At 42.2% G+C, this 24,817-nt stretch overlaps 1 protein-coding gene and 1 pseudogene across 2 annotated transcripts; both read left to right on the top strand.

Annotated features, from left to right (window-relative positions):
• The first annotated feature begins 1,871 nt into the window (after positions 1-1,871).
• LOC120039010 lies at positions 1,872-12,322 on the top strand (annotated as a pseudogene).
• A 4,024-nt stretch (positions 12,323-16,346) lies between these two features.
• On the top strand, positions 16,347-23,032 carry dynll1 (dynein, light chain, LC8-type 1). Of its 2 annotated transcripts, none has more exons than XM_038984538.1 (3): positions 16,347-16,709; positions 20,931-21,069; positions 22,659-23,032. In XM_038984538.1, the coding sequence occupies exons 2-3, from the start codon at positions 20,938-20,940 to the stop codon at positions 22,794-22,796; spliced, it is 270 nt and encodes an 89-aa protein (XP_038840466.1). In that variant the 5' UTR covers positions 16,347-16,709; positions 20,931-20,937; the 3' UTR covers positions 22,797-23,032. The 2 variants fall into 2 exon arrangements, with proteins under 2 accessions (XP_038840466.1, XP_038840465.1); XM_038984537.1 differs by lacking the exon at positions 16,347-16,709 and adding an exon at positions 19,999-20,121.
• The last annotated feature ends 1,785 nt before the right edge of the window (positions 23,033-24,817 follow it).

Below are 24,817 nucleotides of genomic sequence, written 5' to 3'. Positions count from 1 at the left end.
GACAACTTGCCCAAGATTCTGATGGAAGCTCATCAAAAAGTAAGAACTATTTATGATGTTAATTCGTTGTTCTGTTGAAAAATGTAAAACTACTATTCCGCCATTAATTTCGGTGCGGTCTCGCTTTAACGCACGCTGTATGACGTAGTAACGTTAATTTAAAAAATCTAACACAGCGGTTGCATTAAGAACTAATGTATCTTTCATTTGCTGTCCAACCTGTATTTTTTAGTCAAGTTAATGATTAGTTATTGATTAGATTAGGTGCCTCTCCCAAGATTTCTCCCGACATTTTCTTTGCAGCTTGGCTACTATTCTCATTGTATAACCACGATTTGTGCCGCTAAATATGCACATTTTCGAACAAACAATATATGTATTGTGTAATATGATGTTATAGGACTGTCATCTGATGAAGTTTTGAGAAGGTTAGTGAAAAATGTAATATCTTTTGCTAGTTTATTCGCTATCGCTAACGTGCATGAATCAATGCTGCTGTGTGGTTGGCTATTGTAGTAAGCTAATATAATGCTAAATTGTGTTTTCGCTGTAAAACACTTAAAGAATCTGAAATATTGACTGGATTCACAAGATCTTTGTCTTTCATTTGCTGTATGCTGTGTATTTTTCATAAATGTTTTATGATGAGTATTTAGGTAATTCACGTTGCTCTCTGTAGTTATTCTAGTTGCTTTGGTGAGAGTTGTGATGGTGGCTGCAATGTAAAACTATGATTTATACCTGAAATATGCACATTTTTTGAACAAAACATATGCTATACAATAAATATGTTATCAGACTGTCATCTGATGAAGTTGTTTCTTGGTTAGTGACTATTTATATCTTTATTTGGTCGAATTTGTGATAGCTACCTATGCAGGAAAAAAATGGTGGAGAAAAAAAAGTTGTGTCTTTTGCTATGGTGGTTAGCTAATAGAAATACATATTGTGTCTTCCCTGTAAAACATTTTAAAAATCAGAAATGATGGCTGGATTCACAAGATGTGTATCTTTCATTTGGTGTCTTGGACTTGTGATTTCATGAACATTTTATTATATGATATCCCTGTGGCTTTAGGCTAGGCTATGCTAGTCAGCTTTTTTGATGGGGGGGATCCCGGATCCGGGTTTGTGAATTTATTTAATTTTTTAAATTACCCCCCTTTTCGTGGTATCCAATTGTTAGTAATTACTATCTTGTCTCATCGCTACAACTCCCGTACGGGCTCGGGAGAGACGAAGGTCGAAAGCCATGCGTCCTCCGAAACACAACCCAACCAAGCCGCACTGCTTCTTAACACAGCGCGCCTCCAACCCGGAAGCCTGCCGCACCAATGTGTCGGAGGAAACACCGTGCACCTAGCTACCTTGGTTAGCGCGCACTGCCCGCCACAGGAGTCTCTGGTGCGCGATGAGACAAGGATATCCCTACCGGCCAAACCCTCCCTAAACCGGACGACGCCCCACGGACCTCCCGGTTGCGGCCAATGAATATAGTTGGTCACAAATGTTTGATCTTGAACAGAACTTTCAACATCTCTCAATCAAAATTGTACTGCCAGAAGTACAGAAGACAGTGGGAGTCTGTACCTGAACAACTGTCAAATCAATTTGAGTAACGCTATTGTGTATTCTACATAGTGACGCAGTTTCACGTTATCACGCAATGATATCACAACGTCATTTAGCAATAAATCAACCTGCCTCCAGCAACTTACCCTGAAAATTAGTAGGCAACACTGCAACCAACTCTCTTATTCCTGCCCCTAGGCAAAAATATACCCCCTACTCAAACTGAGTTCTGCTTTAATACTATCGTAAGAGTAAAACCAAACTTTCCAACTTCCTCTACTCCAAAATTTAAAAGTACCATGTACTTCGCTAAATTTATAACGTATGTCAGTCAATCCATAAGAATAAAAATATTCGATGGGCACAACTATCGTAATTATCTCTCCGTTATTATTTAGAATTCATTAGATTTAGGTAACTGTCTCTTCTATGATTCAGCATTTTAAATACGACTCCATTCCCAATACGTTATTCCAGCGGACCATTTAAGCAAGACAACGTATTCCATCGAAATCGCCCCGCTATTATTTAGAATAGATGGGTCTTTCTGTCACGATCGTCTTGATAAGAGAGAGAGGACCAAGGCGCAGCGCGTGAAAAATACATCTTCTTTTAATGAAGGAAAAAACAAAACACTTACAAAATGAACAAAACAAACGATCGTGAAGCTAAACCGAACTAAGTGCACACATGCAACATAGAACATAGACAAAACACACAAAGACAACCCACCCCAACTCACGCCCTGACCAACTAAATAAATAAAAGAAAAAGGAACAATAGGTCAGGAACGTGACACTTTCAATTTAACTTAAACAAGCTATTAAAACGTTCAGTTTATATCCTAAACAAACACTGACTAACCGTATCTCTCCCGGCAAAACATATCAGTATTTGAATTACAATCTGAATGAATTTTAGTCTATCGGTGCCAAGGCTGAGATACGAACCCGAGTCTCCCGCGTGGCAGGCAAAAAGTTTACCGCTGAACCACCATCCCTATTGGAATGACGGAGCCTCCCTGCAGACACCTCTATTATTATAATTGTCTGTAGCCGCAAACTCCGGTTCCGAGACAATTCCCAGAAAATAGCCCTAATTTAAAGGTCCAAGCTTTTCCCCAGCGAGGATTCTCCTTACTCTCGCTCTCCTTCTGAAAACCAGACTCTAGCTGTGTTTAAACCTTGTTCCCTCTGCTTATTCTCATCCTTTCCACATTCCTTATGTATCTGTTTTATAAGCAAATCTAGCTTTTCGTGTCTCTATGTGTCACGGTTTTCTAAAGTAGAACCCAGAAGCAGACCAGGACAAGGAGAGTAGGACGAAGGTGAGTATTTATTTACAAGTTTAAACGTAGAGGTAGAAAGATCCAGGTGGCGGAGCGGGCAGCGGAGGTGAGTTGATGGGAGTGAATAGGCAGATCCAAGGGAGTAACAGAAGCCACCGACGACCAGGCAGGAATGGGGTGAGTGTTCCGGGTGAATGATGTTCATGGCTAACGATCCGGCAGGGAATGGATGTCAGGTCAGAGCTTATGAAGTGGAGGGGTGATGATCAGGACCAGGTGTGCCGATAGCTGATGGGATACAGGTGCGGGTAATCAGAGATCTCCCAACTAGCTACGTCGCCCGGCAACCAGACAGGGTGCGTTCCAGGACACCGGAAAAACACTCCAGGACAGAACACAGGCAAAAACAGACTCAGGAAGCGGGATTCGTGACACTATGTGTGTGCTTTTTTACCGTTATCCAATTACTATAGTTTTGTCCTGCACAATCTATGTGTGTGTCTCTTTTTGTGGAATGGTCGAACCTATTTTGCGCGCCTCCGGTAGTTCTTGCCTCCCTTCCTACTAATATACTTTAGATCAATTACTTCAACCAGTGTTACTTTTAGGTCTTACTGTTAGATCTTAGTATGTTAGATCGGCTAATGTATATTGGCCAATTTAACGTTTAGGTCTCAACATTAGATAGTTTCCATTGGTAGTGCGTGCAGATACCTTCGTGCCATTTCGGAAAATCTATGTGTATGTAATGTTTGATGTGTGTTTCTCCTTTCTGGAAACTTTATCTATAGAGTTGACTGTCAATCGGACATTAGGTCTCAAAGTTAATATCTCGTATCCACTCCGCTATATTAGGCTTCCCTCTCCTCCTTTTTGGACTTTATTTCAGTACTGTATAGGTTAAGTTATCTTGTTCGCATATAATTACCTCCCTCTCTCACCAAGCCTAGTTTATATCCTCTTAGGACTTTATTTAGGTATGTTTGTTGAATTGGATCTATGGCTAATCTACCCTGTGTTTAATTAGCCATATGAGTTATCCTATTTGTACAAGAACACCGTCCTATCTCACAGCACCTATTTAATATCCCCCCTTAATAACCCCTCTGGCCACCAAGGCCGCCGGATCTATTAAGCCTTAATAACCCCTCTGGCCACCAAGGCACCCGGATCTATTAAGCTAATTTTATTTATGGTAGTGCACCTTACCTCAGGGCATTTCGGACCTGCCCTGTTATCGATATTGGTTAAAAAATCTCCTGGTGAATCTGTTTGGAATACCCAAGCTCCTATTATTGATAAATTCTAAACATTTTAGAACATCAAATCAAAGATATCTTAAATCATTCCCCCCAAATTCGTAAATAAAGATTTACTGAACTGTCTTGTAGACTTGGAAAAGCAATGTAGGTTGGATCTCGCCACCACCTCTGTCGTGTACCAGTTCACCACTGGCCTGAAATAAACCCTCAATTCAGAGGTCAGGTCTTTGTCTTACGGATCCTGGATCCGCCCGTGCACGGTTTTCAGCAGTTCCTTGGGACGACAGAGGCAGATATTGAGATCCGGCTCGAAGGACCAATTGTTATGAGAATTCTGTTCTCATGTTCATTAACTGAACTTCAATTAAAATACTCTGTCTGTTACTAAGAATTTGTAAGGTTCTTATTAAAATGAAACAGACAGAGGCCAGTCTACTTAGTCAGCAGGTTTATTTACGAGAGCTCTGCTTATCATTTCCTGTACATTGGTCTATATACCTCACATTTCGTCATAAATGTCCCTCCTCCTCTCAGAAACAATGACAATATAGTTCACAAGTCTTCTCCTTCTCATACATTGCCTGCCACCTGTTATACAATCTACTACAAGCCCAAGGTCTCTCCCCTCCCTGGGTGGGGACAGAATGTCCTGAAAGGAACACAGTAGTACAGCTCGTCTGTCGATAGCTCCTCTTATCTCATACATTGTCTCACACTTGCACCCTGCTTACATACTAAAAAGGAACAAAAAGTCCTTGTTCCAGTTCTGACTAAAACTACACACATCAGATTTAGATTTATGATTCTAATACATTTCATACATTCATACAGTGACAGGGTAGAATTCCGTTAGTTATAGTATACATAATTTAGTCATTATTCATAAAAATCATAACAGTATGTCTTCTGCTTTGTTTGTTAAACCCAATCACTGACCCCTTTTTTCTAGCCCTGGGGTGGCAAACTCTTCTCGCGGAAAACTACTGTTCCACAGGATTTTGTTCCAGCCTTTATCGAACACACCTAACCAGTTAACTCTCCCTCCTTCTCCAGTCCAGCTTAGGCCAGAAAGTTTTTTGATGAGGGAGTGAAGACCCTGGAAGGTTTGCTGAACTTTTAGAGCTACTTTTTACAGCACTTTGGATTTGAGATGATACAATGACTATGAGGTTAATGTGCAGACTGTCAGCTTTAATATGAGGGTATTTTCATCCATATTGGCTTACAAACTATCCTATTCCCAAGACATGCTAACCTTTCACCATTACATTAATGGGAGGTTATGTTATCATTTTGGGGGGGAATGATATTTATGCCTCTAACTTTCTCAGTCATCATTATTCACGATTCATTCAGGATTATCAGTAATCATGGCAGCATCCACATTAATGTAGAAGTGTTTAGTAACATATTCTATTCCATATCGATTCATCTCAAATTCAAGCTGACAGTCTGCACTTTAACCTCAGTCATTGTATCATTTAAAATCCAAAGTGCTGGAGTGCACAGACAAAACAAAGAATTTGTCACTGTCCCAATACTTTGAGCTCACTGTATATTAACACTGTTACGCTTTTAGATCTGAAGAAAATTGAACACAAGCTCAATCATCATCAGCAGATTGGACTCAAGTAAGTGTGAATTTCCTGTCAGTTGATCACTCTGCCTGCCCCAATGTAAGTGTTTTGCTAATGTTGTATGACCATCAATGGTTGGTGTCTCATACATTCCAATTTAAGTTTCCTGTGCATGCTTGGTGGCGTGTGTGTGACGCTGCTCTGTGTCTGCTGTAGGTACTTTGAGGAGTTTGAGAAGAGGATTCCACGAGTTAAGATGTTGGTGGGTGATATTTGCTGTTGTGAATACTTTTTATGACATTTTTTAAAAGTGGTTAGAATGGAGTGTATTTACTGTTACTACTGTCTTAGACTTTTTGTGTGTTTGTCCAGACATTCATTCTGCAGGAGCTGGAGTTGCTGGATGCTGAGTACATCAGGACTATCTGTGGAAGCTACAGGAGAAGTGAGTCCTGACATGTAGTGGTGTACTTGGTGGTTTTTAGTATTAATAACTCTGTGTACTGTTTAGATGTGCATGTTTCATGTATGATCAAGGAAGTGATTGCAGTGGGAAGGAAAATGTTGTTTTTATAAAAACTAGATTATTTTATGTTTTGGGTAATTTCCTAATTATTTATCTGTTCCTGCATTCTCTTCTGCAGGTGCTGAATCCAGTGGGGATATTGAGATCTTGCTGACTCACCCAAACTACACCTTTATGGAGGAGAAACAGGTGACCACCAAACTCCACAATGCCTACTGCTGCTTTGGTACTGTAATGATTAATATACACTAAGATAAGTGGACATTGGGTAAGTGCAATCTCCATTTAAGTGCTTTACAGTTCACCAGTCCAAATACATTCTTCTTATTTGCCATGTATGTCTTCATGCTTTGGTTTAGTACATGCATTCATGACAGCCCAAGGGCATTGCATTCAACAGAAGACGACCTCTTATGACCTTCATATGCTCATCCCATCCTTTCTTTGTTGTTCTTCTTCAAGCCCAAACTTCTCCATGTCGTGGTTGAACATTTTGAGTTCATTGGGTTCATTACAGACACTGTCCAAAGGAGACACCAAATTCATGGTGAGGGCTGCGTGTGGCTAGCTAGCTACAGGGAATTTTGCTTTATCTGTTTCTTTAACAGTGAAATTAACTAAGATGTTTTGATTTGTAATGTAGTTTGTGCAGCAAGGGTCTGTACTGCATTCACTTAACTAAATTGGAAGCAACCGTTCAAGCACATGGCTCACTGCTTATTTATGTGATAGTTACTCTCTCTAGTCACATTAGTCAGAATGTTTATCTATTCAACCTTTATTTTACCTGGTCGACGACCTGGTCATTGATTTGATAGTTGCTGTCTCTAGGGAGTCTGCCAGCTGCAGCAAAATTATGAAGACGGGGAGGAATATCTTCACAGGCGCATTGATATCAGGTGGGTAGCTAGTTACAAACGCACCTCATCACATGTTGTTCTGATGACTCCGTTACCTGAGGAAGGTCAGACAGAGCACTTTCAACAAGTCATTCTATCTCCCATTATATCTATTTGTCACATGCTTCGTAAACAACAGGTGTAGACTAACAGTGAAATGCTTACTTACAGGCCCTTCCCAACAATGCAGATCGAATGAAAATAGAGAAATAATAGAAAAGTAAAAGCTGTAGTAATAAAGACAAAATGAGTAATGATAACTTGGCTATATACACAGAGTACCAGTACTAAGTCAATGTGGAGGGGTACGAGGTAATTGAGGTAGATACAGTACCAGTCAAAAGTTTGGACAGACGTACTCATTCAAGAGTTTCTTTATTTGTACTATTTTCTACATTGTAGAATAATAGTGAAGACATCAAAACTATGAAATAACACATTTGGAATCATGTAGTAACCAAAAAAGTGCTAAACAAATCTAGACTATACAGAAGATAGTCCATATTATGGGAAGAACAGCTCAAATAAGCAAAGAGAAACGGCTGTCCATCATTACTTTTTAAGACATGATGGTCAGTCAATCAGGAAAATTCAAGTGCAGTCTCAAACTATCAAGCGCTATAATGAAACTGACTGTCATGAGGACCGCCACAGGAAAGGAAGAGCCAGAGTTACCTCTGCTGCAGAGGATAAGTTCATTAGAGTTAACTGCACCTCAGATTGCAGCCCAAATAAATGCTTCACAGAGTTCAAGTAACAGACACATCTCAACATCAACTGTTCAGAGGAGACTGTGTGAATCAGGCCTTCATTCTTGAATTGCTGCATAGAAACCACTACTAAAGGACACCAATAATAAGAAGAGACTTGCTTGGGCCAAGAAACACGTGCAATGGACATTAGACCGGTGGAAATCTGTCCTTTGGTCTGATGAGGCCAAATTTGAGATTTTTGGTTCCAACTGCTGTGTTTTTGTGAGACACAGAGTAGGTGAACAGATGATCTCCGCATGTGTGGTTCCCACCGTGAAGCATGTAGGAGGAGGTGTGTTGGTGTGGGGGTGCTTTGCTGGTGACACTGTCAGTGATTTATTTAGAATTCAAGGCACACTTTACCAGCATGGCTACCACAGCATTCTGCAATAATACGTCATCCCATCTGGTTTGCGCTTAGTGGGAATATAATTTGTTTTTCAACAGGACAATGACCCAACACACCTCCAGGCTGTGTAAGGGCTATTTGACCAAGAAGGAGAGTGATGGACTGCTGCATCAAATGACCTGGCCTCCACAATCACCCGACCTCACCCCAATTGAGATGTTTTGGGATGAGTTGGAACGCCGAGTGAAGGAAAAGCAGCCAACAAGGGCTCAGCATATGTGGGAACTCCTTCAAGACGGTTGGAAAAGCATTCCAGGTGAAGCTGGTTGAGAGAATGCCAAGAGTGTGCAAAGCTGTCATCAAGGCAAAGGGTGGCTACTTTGAAGAATCTCTAATATAAAATATATTTTGATTTGTTTCACAGTTTTTGGGTTACTACATAATTCCATATGTGTTATTTCATAGTTTTGATGTCTTCACTACTATTATACAATGTAGAAAATAGTAAAAATAAAGAATAACCCTTGAATGAGTAGGTGTGTCCAAACTCTTGACTGGTTCTGTATGTACATATAACTAGGAATAAAGTGACAGATAATAAACAGCAGCAGCGTATGTGATGAGACAAAAAAATGGTGTAAAAAAGGGTCAATGCAGATAGTTAACCAAATAGCCACCCAAACTATTTAACTAACTATTTAGCAGGCTTAGGGGTAGAAGCTGTTCAGTGTCCTGTTGGTTCCAGACTAAGGACTCGTTCCAGACTTGCATCGGTACCACTTGCCATGCGGTAGCAGAGAGAACAGTCTATGACTTGGGTGGCCGGAGGCCGTCCTCTTGACACCGCCTGATAAAGAGGTCCTAGATGGCAGGGAGTTCGGCCCCAATGATGTACTGGGTTGTATGCACTACCCTCTGTGTCGCCTTGCGGTCGGATGTCAAGCAGTACCAAGCAATGATGCAACCAGTCAAGATGCTCTCAATGGTGCAGCTGTAGAACTTTTTGAGGATCTGTAGGCCTATGCCACATCTTTTCAGCCTCCTGAGGGAGAAGAGGTGTTGTCGTGCCCTCTTCACAACTGTGTTGGTGTGTGTGGACCAAGATAGATCCTTAGTGATGTAGACAGGAAGGAACTTGAAGCTCTCGACCCTACACTACAGCCCTGTCGATGTGAATGGGGGTATGCTCGGGCCGCCTTTTCCTGTTGTCCATGATCAGCTCCATTGTCTTGCTGACATTGAGGGAGAGATTGTTGTTCTGGCACAACAGTGCCAGGTCTCTGACATCCTCCCTATAGTCTTTCTCATCGTCGTCGATGGTGTCGCTATAACCTTGCTCTAACAGAAACGCCATTTCCTTTATCTTACTGCAGGTTAATTCCTAAGGACCAGTATTACTGTGGTGTGCTGTATTTCACTGTCAGTGACATCTTCAATAAGAACATGAGAACTCCCGCTCTGGAGAAAGGCTTCACCCTCAACGAGTACACCATCCGGCCAGTGGGGGTCACTGGTGAGTCACACAAATATCAGCAGTCCAAAATCAACCCCTTGCCTCTGCTGTTAGACATATTATGTTTGGTTCTGAAAGGTCCGGATGGGTGTAAGCTGAGGAAACTCATATTGCTTACATGCAACGAATCCTTCAGATCCAAGTGTCTAGAGGTGGATTTTGGATTAGACACCTGTATCTTAGATACATTTATGAATTTCAGTAAAGAGGCAGTTAGTAAACAGGCAGTTAGGAAAGCAAAGGCTAGCTTTTTCAAACAGAAATTTGCATACTGTAGCACAAACTCCAATACGTTCTGGGACACTGTAGTCCATGGAGAATAAGAACACCCCCTCCCAGCTGCCCACTGCACTGAGGCTAGGAAACACTGTCACCACCGATAAATCCACATTAATTGAGAATTTCAGTAAGCATTTTTCTACGGCTGGCCATGCTTTCCACCTGGCTACCCCTACACCGGTCAACAGCTCTGCACCCCCCACAGCAACTTGCCCAAGCCTCCCCCATTTCTCCTTCACCCAAATCCAGATAGCTGATGTTCTGAAAGAGTTGCAAAATCTGGACCCCTACAAATCAGCTGGGCTAGACAATCTGGACCCTCTCTAAAATTATCCGCCGCAATTGTTGCAACCCCTATTACTAGCCTGTTCAACCTTTCTTTCGTATCGTCTGAGATCCCCAAAGATTGGAAAGCTTCCGCGGTCATCCCCCTCTTCAAAGGGGGAGACACTCTAGACCCAAACTGCTACAGACCTATATCTATCCTACCCTGCCTTTCTAAAGTCTTCGAAATCCAAGTTAACAAACAGATCACCGACCATTTCGAATCCCACCTTACCTTCTCCGCTATGCAATCTGGTTTCCGAGCTGGTCATGGGTGCACCTCAGCCACGTTCAAGGTCCTAAACGGTATCATAACCGCCATCAATAAAAGACAATACTGTGCAGCCGTATTCATCGACCTGGCCAAGGCTTTCGACTCTGTCAATCACCACATTCTTATCGGCAGACTCAATAGCCTTGGTTTTTCAAATGACTGCCTCGCCTGGTTCACCAACTACTTCTCAGACAGAGTTCAGTGTGTCAAATCGGAGGGCCTGTTGTCCGGACCTCTGGCAGTCTCTATGGTGGTGCCACAGGGTTCAATTCTCGGACCGACTCTTTTCTCTGTATATATCAATTATGTCGCTCTTGCTGCGGGTGATTCTTTGATCCACCTCTACACAGACGACACCATTCTGTATACTTCTGGCCCTTCTTTGGACACTGTGTTAACTAACCTCCAGACGAGCTTCAATGCCATACAACTCTCCTTCCGTGGCCTCCAACTGCTCTTAAATGCAAGTAAAACTAAATGCATGCTCTTCAACCAATCACTGCCCGCACCTGCCCGCCCGTCCAGCATCACTACTCTGGACGGTTCGGACTTAGAATATGTGGACAACTACCAATACCTAGGTGTCTGGTTAGACTGTAAACTCTCCTTCCAGACTCACATTAAGCATTTCCAATCCAAAATTAAATCTAGAATCAGCTTCTTATTTCGCAACAAAGCATCCTTCACTCATGCTGCCAAACATACCCTCGTAAAACTGACTATCCTACCGATCCTTGACTTCGGCGATGTCATTTACAAAATAGCCTCCAACACTGTACTCAACAAATTGGATGCAGTCTATCACAGTGCCATCCGTTTTGTTACCAAAGCCCCATATACTACCCACCACTGCAATCTGTATGCTCTCATTGGCTGGTCCTCGCTTCATATTCGTTGCCAAACCCACTGGCTCCAGATCATCTATAAGTCTTTGCTAGGTATAGCCCCGCCTTATCTCAGCTCACTGGTCACCATAGCAACACCCACCTGTAGCACACGCTCCAGCAGGTACATTTCACTGGTCACCCCCAAAGCCAATTCCTACTTTTCCTTCCAGTTCTCTGCTGCCAATGACTGGAACGAATTGCAAAAATCACTGAAGTTGGAGACTTACATCTCCCTCACTAACTTTAAGCATCAGCTGTCAGAGCAGCTCACAGATCATTGCACCTGTACATAGCCCATCTGTAAATAGCCCATCCAACTACCTCATCCCCATATTGTTATTTTTTGCTCCTTTGCACACCAGCATCTCTACCTGCACATTCATATTCTGCACATCTATCACTCCAATGTTTAATTGCTAAAATGTAATTACTTCTCCACTACGCCCTATTTATTGCCTTACCTCCCTAATCTTACCTCATTTGCACACACTATATATAGATGTTTTCTATTGTGTTATTGGCTGTATGTTTGTTTATTCCATGTGTAACTCTGTGTTGTAGTTTGCGTCGCACTGCTTTTCTTTATCTTGGCCAGGTCGCAGTTGTAAATGAGAACTTGTTCTCAACTGGCCTACCTGGTTAAATAAAGGGGAAATAAAATAAAAATCTCTGTCATTAACTGGTGGGTTAGCCAGCAGTTCATATCTGTTTCTCTGTGGTTGTCGGTATGGCCGGAGAGCCTCTGGTGGTGGACAGTGAGAAGGACATCTTTTACTACATCCAGTGGAAATACAGAGAGCACAAAGAGCACAGCGAGTGAAAGGAGGGGCTAAAAATACACTTTTTATCCCCACATGATTTACCTTCAAAGGCTGAAAATTGTGTGTGTGTGTTTTAGGGTTTCTATATATTTTGGTGTTTGTTTTCCCAGGAGGGAAAAATAGGACAAAACCTTTTAGGTTTCTCCCACAGTCCCACAGACTTTTTATACCAGGAAATATATATTGAAGTGAACTCAGTGTTTTTCAAATCACTGGTAAATGCAATGATTCATTGAGAAGGAAATATGCTTTAGATTGTCAACACATTTAGAGCTTCAAACACACTTTACCTCATTATATGCATGATCTGGTTTTTGATTCCCAGTGATTTCTACAGTCTCTGACAATGCCAAGAGTAAGACCAGAATAATTTGTTTACAGTGCTGTCACTCAGCATAAACATGCAAATATATTTGTATTGATGGTGCTAAAGTAATAACTTATCATGTGTATCAAACAGCAACACCGTGTGTCAGTCTGCTTGTCGCTGTCTTGTTTGGCTAGCTAGGCAACAATGCCTTGCCTTGACTAAAGAAACACACTGGCTAAAGCATAGGGCTACTGCCAGATCTTTTTGGTATGCCTGACTAGTCACTCCTGCAGCATCTGTGTACATTGCTGTTTCCCTCACTCACTGTCCAGTTTCATATTTATGATCTGTGGAAGACATTTATCATGCTTTTGAGATGAAGTTAAGATTTCCATGTGAGGCATTTCTAAATAGACTTTTATTAAGTGTTTCTCATTCTGCTGGAGTTGACCTAGTATTTTATATCAAACCTGTTTCTCCATTTGTAACTCACCCATCAAAAATCACAATATGCCTTTTTAAATGATTTGTTCTGGTCTAATTCCTCAAATGGAAAAGCAGAAAAATCTGTGCGCTCCCGGATAGTAGTTCATATGGTGCTCTTCGATGTACCATGTTTGTGGCATTGATGAATAAATCATTTTACTTCAAGTCAGGTGTTTTCTATACTACATGGCCAAAAGTATGTGGGTATATGCTTGTTGAACATCTCATTCCAAAATCATGGGCATTAATATGGAGTTGGTGCCATAACAGACCCCACTCTTCTGGGAAGGCTTTCCACTAGATGTTGGAACATTTCTATGGGGACTTCCATTCAGCCACAAGAGCATTAGTGATGTCGAGCACTGATGTTGGGCGATTAGGCCTGGCTCGCAGTCGTAGATCCAATTCATCCCAAAGGTGTTCGCTGGGGTTGAGGTCAGGGCTCTGTGCAGGTCAGTCAAGGTGGCACTATGCATTGGGGCAGGTAGCATTCTCCTGGCATCTGCCAAACCCAGATTTGGGTTTTCAGGAAGCTCCTGGCGAACGGTTATTATGCTGACGTTGCTTCCAGAGGCAGTTTGGAACTCGGTAGTTAGTGTTGCAACCGAGGACAGACAATTTTTAAGCGCTTCAGCGGCCCCGTTATTTGAGTTTGTGTGGCCTACCATTTTGCGGCTGAGCCGTTGTTGCTCCTAGACATTTCCACCTCACAATAACTACACTTACAGTTGACCGGGTCACCTCTAGCAGGGCCGAAATTTGACGAACTGACTTGTTGGAAAGGTGGCATACAATGACGGTGCCATGTTGAAAGTCACTGAGCTCTTCAGTAAGGCCATTCTACTGCCAATGTTTGTCTATGGAGACTGCATGGCTGTGTGGTCGATTGTATACACCTGTCAGCAATGGGTGTGGCTGAAATAGCTGAATCCACAAATTTGAAGGGATGTCCACATACTTTTGTATATATAGTGTAGGAAACTAGCTTCTTTGCAAAAAACTAGCCTAGTATTCATAGTACATTGTAAATATCTGACTGCCACAAGAATAGCATTCTGTACAAGTCAGGACCTAATGGATATATAAGGCAACAAATATTAGTTAAATAAAATATGGAACAGTAAATGAAAATATTCAACATATATCTTTCGTTTTGGATCAAGGTAGCTAGCTAGGTGTCAGCTAGAGATACGTGCAGGAACTTGTAGGGATTTGTAGTCTTGCATGATATCTACTTTGATGCTAATTAGCATTTTAGAATCTGAGTGTAAATAGAGCCGAATATATTGATAAAAGTCACCTTGCCGGGAGAGATGTAAATGGTTATCAAAACGCCACACCAGGGCAAGCCTACATGAAACAGATATTGTTTGAAGTGGTTCTAAAATTCCCAATGGGAAACATTTAATGGCGAAAAAACGATTGTAACCATTTCCGTGTTTGACCGTTACACGGAACCCAAACCGGCTGTGCGCGTGCGCCATCGTGCATAAATGTATTTTGTCCCCCTACACCAAACGCGATCACGACACGCAGGTTAAAATATCAAAACAAACTCTGAACCAATGACATTAAATTGAGGACAGGTCAAAAAGCATTAAACATGTATGGCAATTTAGCTAGTTAGCTTCCACTTGCTAGCTAATTTGTCCTATTTAGCTAGCTTGCTGTTGCTAGCTAATTTGTCCTGGGATATAAACATTGAGTTGTTATTTTACCTGAAATGCAAAAGCGACACAAGATTAATTTAGAAATCCAAGTTATTCAATTATTGCGCGCCAACGAGCGTCTGCGATGCCAAGGGCTAAAATAGAACTCCTTTCTATTTCTGACGCTGATCACGATGAAAGTCCTGCCTCTCCCATCTCATTGGTTTATAGAAGCAGGTACCCACGTGTCATCTCCTCATTGGTTATACCCACGTGGGTGATTGAAAGATGAACTGTGTTGCCGGTGGTCGTGGTAATACTATTGTAATGAAACAGCAGGGAGCAGGTCTCGAACCCTCGACCTTCTAGCCCGAAGTCCGGCGCGCTATCGACTGTGCCGCAAAAGCATGCTCGTGCGGCAGAGTCAATTTCCTCGCTTATAAACCCAGGGTCGTTACTCTACTCCCTCCTTTCAAAGAGCGCGTCCTCGCGCTAGCTTGCGACTCTACGTCTTACAGGAACGCGCTCACCGGCCAAGCACACGCACTGTCGTGGATGCAAGGTCCAATCACTTCTGACACCAATGTAATGAAACAGCAGGGGGCAGGTCTCAAACCCTTGACCTTCTAGCCCGAAGTCCGGGGCGCTATCGACTGTGCCGCAAAAGCGGAAGAGTTGATTTCCGGGCTTATAAACCCAGGGTCTTTACTCTACTCCCTCCTTTCAAAGAGCGCGTCCTCGCGCTAGCTTGCGACTCTACGTCTTACAGGAACGCGCTCACCGGCCAAGCACACGCACTGTCGTGGATGCAAGGTCCGATCACTTCTGACACCAATGTAATGAAACAGCAGGGAGCAGGTCTCGAACCCTCCACCTTCTAGCCCGAGGTCCGGCGCGCTATCGACTGTGCCGCAAAAGCATGCTCCTGCGGCAGAGTCGATTTCCACGCTTATAAACCCAGGGTCGTTACACTATGATAGTTTAGATGCGGATGGATTAATTGTCGGAGTAGAGGACCTTGTGCATTTCAGGTAAAATAACAACTCAATGTTTATATCCCAGGACAAATTAGGTAGCAACAGCAAGCTAGCTAAATAGGACAAATTAGCTCGCAAGTGCAAGCTAACTAGCTAAATTGCAATACATGTTTAATGCTTTTCGACCTGTCCCCAATTTAATGTCATTGGTTCAGAGTTTGTTTTGATATTTTAACCTGGAGGCCGTGATCGCGTTTGGTGTAGGGGGACAAAATACATTTATGCACGATGGCGCACGCGCGCAGCCGGTTTGGGTTCCGTAGGTTTTATGGCTATTATGACACGTCCACCACAGATAGAACAACGAGACAGATATTTCACCGGATGTATAAATGTGAAGCATCCGGTTGGGTTCCACTCACGACCAAATATGGTCATGAGAGGAAGCCCGGTGGCCAGCACAGGGAATAAATGGAGCGAGATGGATTTTGTCCGGCATTCTGCACATTTTCTCATTGATGAAACATTTCATTTCCACACAGTTTTCTGTTTTCGAAACTATAATTTGTAACGAACAGAGTGGACTGCGTTTAGTAGACTTTACCCTTTGCCAAAGTTTCAAAAAAGTGCGTTGTTTAGGAGCGCACGGGCGAATTGAGATATTGCACACGCGCACTTCACAAAGTAGTCGTTCATTACGGAAATATCAAAATAAATGCTGGAACACGTCAATAGGATTTCACTGGAATGTGCTTGGCTCTACTAACTATGATTGACTTGGTAACATTGGAAAGACAGGCTCTGGTTTATGTTGGGTTAGTTATAAAGCTATTTTTGTCCACTGTGGGGCTCTATTCTGGGGGTTTCCAAACACGGTCGTGCCACCTGAAATTTCTGGAAGATTGCCCATTATTTCGTTTTTCTAAAGACACAGAAAACGGAGGCAGTGGGAGAACCTATTCAAGTAAGTAGATATATTCTGAAAGTGATCTAAAACGATGTATTATTAGCTAGCTTTCTACAAAAACTTGTGTTGAGGATAACTCAAATGAGCTGCGAACGTAATGTTAGCTAACTTTATATACTGTATAGTTAGCTACGGGAGTTTAAATATCACCCGTTTGCTAACTTCATATTAACTAGTTAGCTACAAACGCATCAAGATAGCTAACAGCCATGGAAGAGGGTGAAAGGATTAGCTAGCACTTCCAGCTGTCAGAGAAGGGAGAGGAGGCTACTCTGGATAGGACCGGTACCTTTTGTGGGAGGACATAATGAAACTATTCTCCAGTTACAGTACCTAGCGAGAAACTGAGGACATATAGCAACATAATATTCAGGGCTGTCTAACTTGAGTATAATGCAGCCTGTTTAGCTTTCTGTTCTCAGATACAGAGAGTCGTCAAATCCTGTCTGCAGATGAAGAGATCCCAATGAATGTTATAAGAGTAAGGGTACATCCTTGTATGCCAAGGATTGTGTACCAAAAATTGTTTAAAAGTCGTAAAAAGTTTATACATTGCAACTGGAGCAGGTCAACCCTGCTGGGTATACACACTTCTGTTCCAGCACACACACCTGATTCAATGTATCAAACCTAATTAGTTAATAAAGTGTGCTATTGTTGGGCTGAAACAGAAGTCTACTCACCCACTAGATCAGAGGGAGGTTGGCTGCCACTGGTATTGAATTTTTTTTTTCACATGAAATTGTTTTAGTAATAGCCTACTTGTTACTAATATGTCTAACCTTTTACATAAGTTAGCTTAGTTGTACACTTTGAAATATGAAAATGTTGATTCTTTTCTTTCTTTTTTAACAATTAAAACCAGTTTAAACACTTAACTATTATTCAAGATGACTAGTGTTGATGATAGATCACAATCCTAGAATAAAGATGGGAAGGGAATCTGTCTCTAATTTGTCTGTATTCTCAAATGAACTTGTTGAACATGAACATGAAAAACACTTGTTTTTCTTCACTCGTAAGATCTCCACTTTAGTTTTATTTGTCACTATTTTTTTCACAGGATATCAGCCATGTGAACCCATTTTGCAGCTGATAATGGCATGCAACGCCAATGCAGCCATAGGATTACAGCAGTGGTTCTTAACTCCAGTCCTTCAGTACCCCCAACGGCACACTTTTGTTGTAGCCCCGGACAAACATGCCTGATGATTAGTTGACAAGTTGAATCTGGTGTGTTTCTCTGGGGCTACAATTGTGATAATGCCTAAGATATTTTAGGTCCCGGGGTAGGCCGTCATTGTAAAATTAGAATTTGTTCTTAACTGGCTTGCTTAGTTGGTTAAATAAAACACTATCACAATTTGTCTATGCTAAATGTGTTTAAATTGTAAAGACAAGGTGAAGGTGCTCTACTCAAACCACACAACAGAATCATTTAGATTAACCACGGCATATTACAACAATATTGTATAATTGAGCGATGTCTCCTTTCATATTTGGAAAAGGACAAAGTAGTTTAAGTAGAAACTGATGCTGCTGCAGCATTGTCATCTTCAGTGGGAATGCAGTTGATGTGGGTGTCTTTATAGGTCAGCTGGTGAACCTACAGTAGTACATAAATGAAAAAAACACCTGATGTTAGAATATCACTTCATGTCATCTAGACCATCAGGGTTCTTGTTGTGTTTAATTCATTCAGGTGTTTTAGTGTCATAAAGATGACATTGTTCGGCTGGAACAACCACTCAACACAGCAGGTTGTCTTATCACATTGAGGCCTTTGTCCAATGCTGTAATTATCATTGGGTTATTTTATGACAATCACTGGAGTTTTTTGTTTGTTTTTGTGTGCAATAGTGACCTCCAGGCTCCTCTTCATGTCCATTGCTAGAAGGAATCCAGCTTTTGTTAAATTAATATTTGACATTTCATAGCAGATTAGGATAATTTAGGCTGCAGGTTGGGAAAAGGGTTAGCTAAAATGCAAAACAACTATTTTGGGACAATTTGACCAAAGCTGGATCCCTTTTAGCCAGTACCCCTTCTTCATAGGCCTGGATTACATGGTTGCGTTCAAGACGATGTCGTTTTTATTGGTCTGTTGTCAGTAGAGTAAACCTAGGCTACCATCGTATAAAAAAAGTGCTACTTTCTCCAGTCAGTGTAGAATTGCATGACATGTTTATCAAAGGCCACATCTTCCAGTGCAAAGGAAACGTCTCTAAACCTATGCCACTACGCGCTTGTTAATAGCCTAAAAAGGATCACTATCCAATCTACTCATCACAAATGCGATGATCGAGGCATACATTCCTTTGTTAAAGGTGCATTTTTAGCTTCCCCAAAATGTTACTCACGTGATACATGCTAATTGCTAGACTACAAGCTATCTAGCTAATGTTAGATAATTTAGTGTTAACACCTGGTTAGCATAACAGCTCAACTAAATTCGAAATCAATCAAACTTGATTTGCCAGTGATAATGATCGTAGTAGATCAGTTACTGAGAGCTGTTTGGGTTCAGGTCTTGAACCCAGATATACCGTGTTGATGAATCAAATCATTTTAGGCACTGTTATCATACAGTTTGAGGTAGCCACTCGGCTGTTATTGTCAGAATTAATGCGGTGTTCTAACATGGCCGCCAGGAGGCGTCGTATTAAGCTCGGTAATTTAGTATGATCTCTATGCCTTTGTGGCTTTGTTTTAGTCTGCTAAACAGCCAGTTAGAAGCAGGTCATGGCTAGAAGGGATCCAGCTTTTGTAAATGGAACGTTTTTTATTTTATTTAATCTTTATTTAACTAGGCAAGTCAGTTAAGATCAAATTCTTATTTACAATGACGGCCTACACCGGCCAAACCCCGGACGACGCTGGGCCAATTGTGCGCCGCCCTAGGGGACTCCCAATCACGGCCGGTTGTGATACACCCTGGATTCGAACCACTGTCTGCAGTGACGCATCTAGCACTGGGATGCAGTGCCTTAGACCGCTACGCCACTCGGGAGCCCAACGTCAGATAGGACTTTTCGTAGCAGGCAGCAAGCTAATATCAAAGACAGTACAGTGAAGGATATGTATAAGTTACCCCTTCTGTAGGTGGTACAGTATGGTTTAGGAACTGATAAATTTGTTTACAACGGTTTCCACCGAAACCAACAACTCGTGGGAACCGCAAAGCATGATGGGTTGAAATAAAATGCAATGAGAAACACCAGCGAAAGCTGCGAGAGATTAACCAATAACTACACCGAATGCATAACGGCTTAGCCAATAGGAGATAGGTGCGATCGGGTCCAGTCAGTTACACACCCACATTACTTTCTGTCAACCACTACTTAGCGGGAGTTGTAGCTGTTAAGCCAGGCGTCCATACAGCGGAGACAACCGGCGTTGGATTAATTAGGTAAAAATGAGCTTGGCTATTATGAGATGTTGATCGTTATCATTTGCTGGTCTATTATTAATTTGCTATCTGAATTGATAAGTAACGTTACAGTTGAAACCGTTATTTGCGTCTGAGTGGCACACGATGGTAATTGACGTTGATTCACCTGCAAGCTAGCTAGCGTTTAGATTGTCAGACAGCTATCATTAACTTCCATTTTGACATCTAACGTTCGCTAATATCGTGACATAATGACTTGTTAGAGAAGTAAGTTAGCACCTAAAGGAAAACAATGCTGTTTGCTCAATGTTAACGTTAGCTAATTTTAACTCTTGACTCATTTGGGAAAATGGTGTTAGCTAGCTACTGTATAACTTGGCTGTTTTGTCTGTAACAATCTTGACAACTAACGTTAACTAGCTAGCAAACTAGATATTTATCAAAGCAAAGGTCCTCCCCCCACCGGGTGATCATGTGGAAAATTTCGTTAACATTCTTTGGAGAAAATAATTCTAGCTAGCAATTAACTTTAGAAGCGTATCCATAGAAACTGCGCAGTAGCGGTGATGGAAATTGTTATGCAATGTTGATAAAATAATAGTTCCCAGGGATGCCATGTGCCAGTTACGTAACTTTTATTTACATGGCAGCAGGCCAAGTGGTGCTTTGTGTGTTAAGCTCTGATCTGAAGATGCAGCTTTAGCTACTAGTGGAAGAGTCTTAACACGCCAAGCGCTTTATAGAAGAAGTGAGTACCGTTAAATGCTGGGTGAGCCCAGGTTAATCCTCCCATGCCATTAATACCGTGATGTGTTTTGGTCTCCTAGGGCAACCATGTCTGACAGAAAAGCAGTCATAAAAAATGCGGACATGTCGGAGGAGATGCAGCAGGACGCAGTGGAGTGCGCCACGCAGGCACTGGAGAAGTACAACATCGAGAAAGACATCGCTGCATACATCAAGAAGGTACCCAGATGACAGTTCAATGACTAACTGGTCAATGGAAGTCACTGAACTTCACTAACAGCGTTGTGCGGAGACCAGGCTTTGTGGAATCTAGCCCCTAATACATCGATTCGCCCAAGGTCAATACTTAAAAATAAATAATAATGCAAGCCGTCTACCTGTTTGGCCTATGTAGTTGCGTGCCTTTGTTTGCTGTCTTTTTCAATTAATACCAATCAAATACCACCAGACTATTTCCTTGTTGAGATATCAATTGGCGCATTTGCACTGAGTTGCTAGCTTAATGCAACAGCATGAGCAAACGGTTGTATTTGATTAACGTTTATTGAAAAAGTATGGATTTCAGCTAACAAAATAATGAAACTAAAGTACACACTTAAGTACACGTGGCCATTTACGTTTTTAAGTATTGACCTTGGGCGAATCGACAGTGGGAGCTAGATTCCACAAAGTCTGGGTGAAGTTCATTAAACTTTCTTCACTGTAGAGTTTAGTCCGCTAAGTCTGTGGCTGAATGACTCTGCCTATTCCTCATGCAGAACAGTCCTTGTGGCTCTTGCCAAAAGTTACACTCGGGGCTGCAGGGAATTGATTGGATGTTGCAACGCGTGTTTGACGCTCAAAGGATCCGTTTAATTGCGTACACGGGTAAAGGGATGTTATCCCAGGTTTTGGTATGAAATTAAGTTTAAATAGTCACACCTTCATACTAAATGTTAGCTGCCTGACTTACTGTTACTGGTTTACTATAAATCAAGGGCAAACTATATGAAATTATTTACTAGGTACAGTTACAGCTCTCGAGTGGCGTAGCGGTCTAAGGCACTGCATCTCAGTGGAAGAGGCGTCACTTGAGTTCCTTGGCATCCACATCACCAACAAACTAACATCCAGGGCCTCTATACTAGGCGGTGTCAGAGGAAGGCCCTAAAAATTGTCAGACTCCAGCCACACTAGTCATAGACTGTTCTCTTTGCTACCGCACGGCAAGCGATACCGGAGCGCCAAGTCTAAGTCCGAAAGACCTCTTAACAGCTTCTACCCCCAAGCCATAAGACTCCTGAACATGCTGCTGCTACGCTCTGTTTATCTATGCATAGTCACTTTAACTCTGCCTACATGTACATATTACCTTGACTAATCGGTGCCCCCTGTATATAGCCTCGCTATTGTTATTTTACTGCTGCTCTTTAATTATTTAGTTTTTTTTTTTTTTTTACATAACACTTATTTTCTTAACTGCATTGTTAAGGGCTTGTAAGGTCTATACCTGTTGTATCTGCATGTGACAAATAAAATTTGATTTGATGGATGCCAGGTTGCAGTTGTAAATGAGAACTTGTCCTCAACTAGCCTACCTGGTTAAAGGTGAAATAAAAAATGATCTTGGCAAATGAGAAATGCTCTCTAACAGGTATTGTAAATAAAAATTTGAGATGCACTTTATGTGGAACATTTCTAAGATCTTTTATTTCAGCTAATGAAACATGGGACCAACACTAATTTTGTTCAGTAGCTCACTTAATGGTTTCCTCAATGAATGCTGTGTCTGTGATTCATCACTGCATTCCTCTCTCTGCCCCTCCCAGGAGTTTGACAAGAAGTACAACCCCACCTGGCATTGCATCGTAGGGAGGAACTTTGGCAGCTACGTGACCCATGAGACCAAGCATTTCATCTACTTCTACTTGGGCCAGGTGGCCATCCTGCTTTTCAAATCTGGCTAAGCGGCCAGCGGCCCCAGCCCCTTCAACACCAACTGACCATTAAATACTGACTCGACAGAAAGGCTCTATCATCCTGGTCAATGGGGACTGCCTTTTTCTGTGCTGCTTTGTTTATGAAAGAAAAAATACATGGCCATGTGAGATTAAACACTTGTATTTATTTTTGTTTTCTACTACAGTAGATTTGATGTCACCGGTTTTTATTTTTATTAAAGCGATATTGTTTGGCTCTCTGGGTTTATCTTTTGGAGTACTTTATTTTAGCTACTTATGTTCACTCCTTTTTATTTGTGCTATCAAGCTTGTCACGAAGTGGATTGTCCAAGTTGATAGAATGACAGATTATGTAAGAGGCCATTTTATTTATGATAACCAGAAACTACATGCGGTGGCTGACAATATTCTCACCTCACTCACTTAACCATAAATTACACTCAGGTAAATGTCAAAGATCACATGAGGTAAAGGGCTCTTTGCCAAAATCTTCCATCAAATCGTGTTCATACATCTGCCACCGGTTTCCGAGTATAGCAATTGTACGGGTTAGATGGCTACAGCAGCGAGAAAGGATTACTTTCTAATTGTTTATTTAACCTTTAACTAGGCAAGTCAACACATTCTTATTCACAATGACGGTCTAGGAAAAGTGAGTTAACTGTTTGTTCAGGGGCAGAACGACAAGATTTTTACCTGTCAGCTCAGAGATTCATTCTAGCAACCTTTTAGGTTACTTCTAGTCGAACCAGGGAATATACACTGCTCAAAAAAATAAAGGGAACACTAAAATAACACATCCTAGATCTGAATGAATGGAATATTCTTATTAAATACTTTTTTCTTTACATAGTTGAATGTGCTGACAACAAAATCACACAAATCAATAGAAGTCAAATTTATCAACCCATGGAGGTCTGGAGTTGAAGTCACACTCAAAATTAAAGTGGAAAACCACACTACAGGCTGATCCAACTTTGATCTAATGTCTATAAAACAAGTCAAAATGAGGCTCAGTAGTGTGTGTGGCCTCCCTACAACGCCTGGGCATGCTCCTGATGAAGTGGCGGATGGTCTCCTGAAGGATCTCCTCCCAGACCTGGACTAAAGCATCCGCCAACTCCTGGACAGTCTGTGGTGCAACGTGGCGTTGGTGGATGGAGCGAGACATGATGTCCCAGATGTGCTCAATAGGATTCAGGTCTGGGGAACGGGCGGGCTAGTCCATAGCATCAATGCCTTCCTCTTGCAGGAACTGCTGACACACTCCAGCCACATGAGGTCTAGCATTGTCTTGCATTAGGAGGAACCCAGGGCCAACCGCACCAGCATATGGTCTCACAAGGGGTCTGAGGATCTCATCTCGGTACCTAATGGCAGTCAGGCTACCTCTGGCGAGCACATGGAGGGCTGTGCGGCCCCCCAAAGAAATGCCACCCCACACCATGACTGACCCACCGCCAAACTGGTCATGCTGGAGGATGTTGCAGGCAGCAGAACGTTCTCCACGGCGTCTCCAGACTCTGTCATGTCTGTCACAGTGTGGACCTTCTTTCATCTGTGGAGAGCACAGGGCGCCAGTGGCGAATTTGCCAATCTTGGTGTTCTCTGGCAAATGCCAAACGTCCTGCATGGTGTTGGGCTGTAAGCACAACCCCCACCTGTGGACGTCGGGCCCTCATACCACCCTCATGGAGTCTGTTTCTGACCGTTTGAGCAGACACATGCACATTTGTGGCCTGCTGGAGGTCATTTTGCAGGGCTCTGGCAGTGCTCCTCCTGCTCCTCCTTGCACAAAGGCGGAGGTAGCGGTCCTGCTGCTGGGTTGTTGCCCTCCTACGGCCTCCTCCACGTCTCCTGATGTACTGGCCTGTCTCCTGGTAGCACCTCCATGCTCTGGACACTATGCTGACAGACACAGCAAACCTTCTTGCCACAACTCGCATTGATGTGCCATCCTGGATGAGCTGCACTACCTGAGCCACTTGTGTGGGTTGTAGACTCCGTCTCATGCTACCACTAGAGTG

Source organism: Salvelinus namaycush, unplaced genomic scaffold (genome assembly GCF_016432855.1).
Source record: "Salvelinus namaycush isolate Seneca unplaced genomic scaffold, SaNama_1.0 Scaffold248, whole genome shotgun sequence".
NCBI classification, from domain to species: domain Eukaryota; kingdom Metazoa; phylum Chordata; class Actinopteri; order Salmoniformes; family Salmonidae; genus Salvelinus; species Salvelinus namaycush.
This window is presented reverse-complemented; position numbering and strand designations above follow the sequence as displayed.

What these genes read in the sequence shown, in the direction of transcription:
- dynll1 (XM_038984538.1), top strand. Translation starts at nt 20,938, where the DNA reads ATGTCTGACAGAAAAGCAGTCATAAAAAATGCGGACATGTCGGAGGAG. An exon ending in TCGCTGCATACATCAAGAAG is followed by an intron (nt 21,070 to 22,658) that starts GTACCCAGATGA and finishes TGCCCCTCCCAG; the next exon opens with GAGTTTGACAAGAAGTACAA.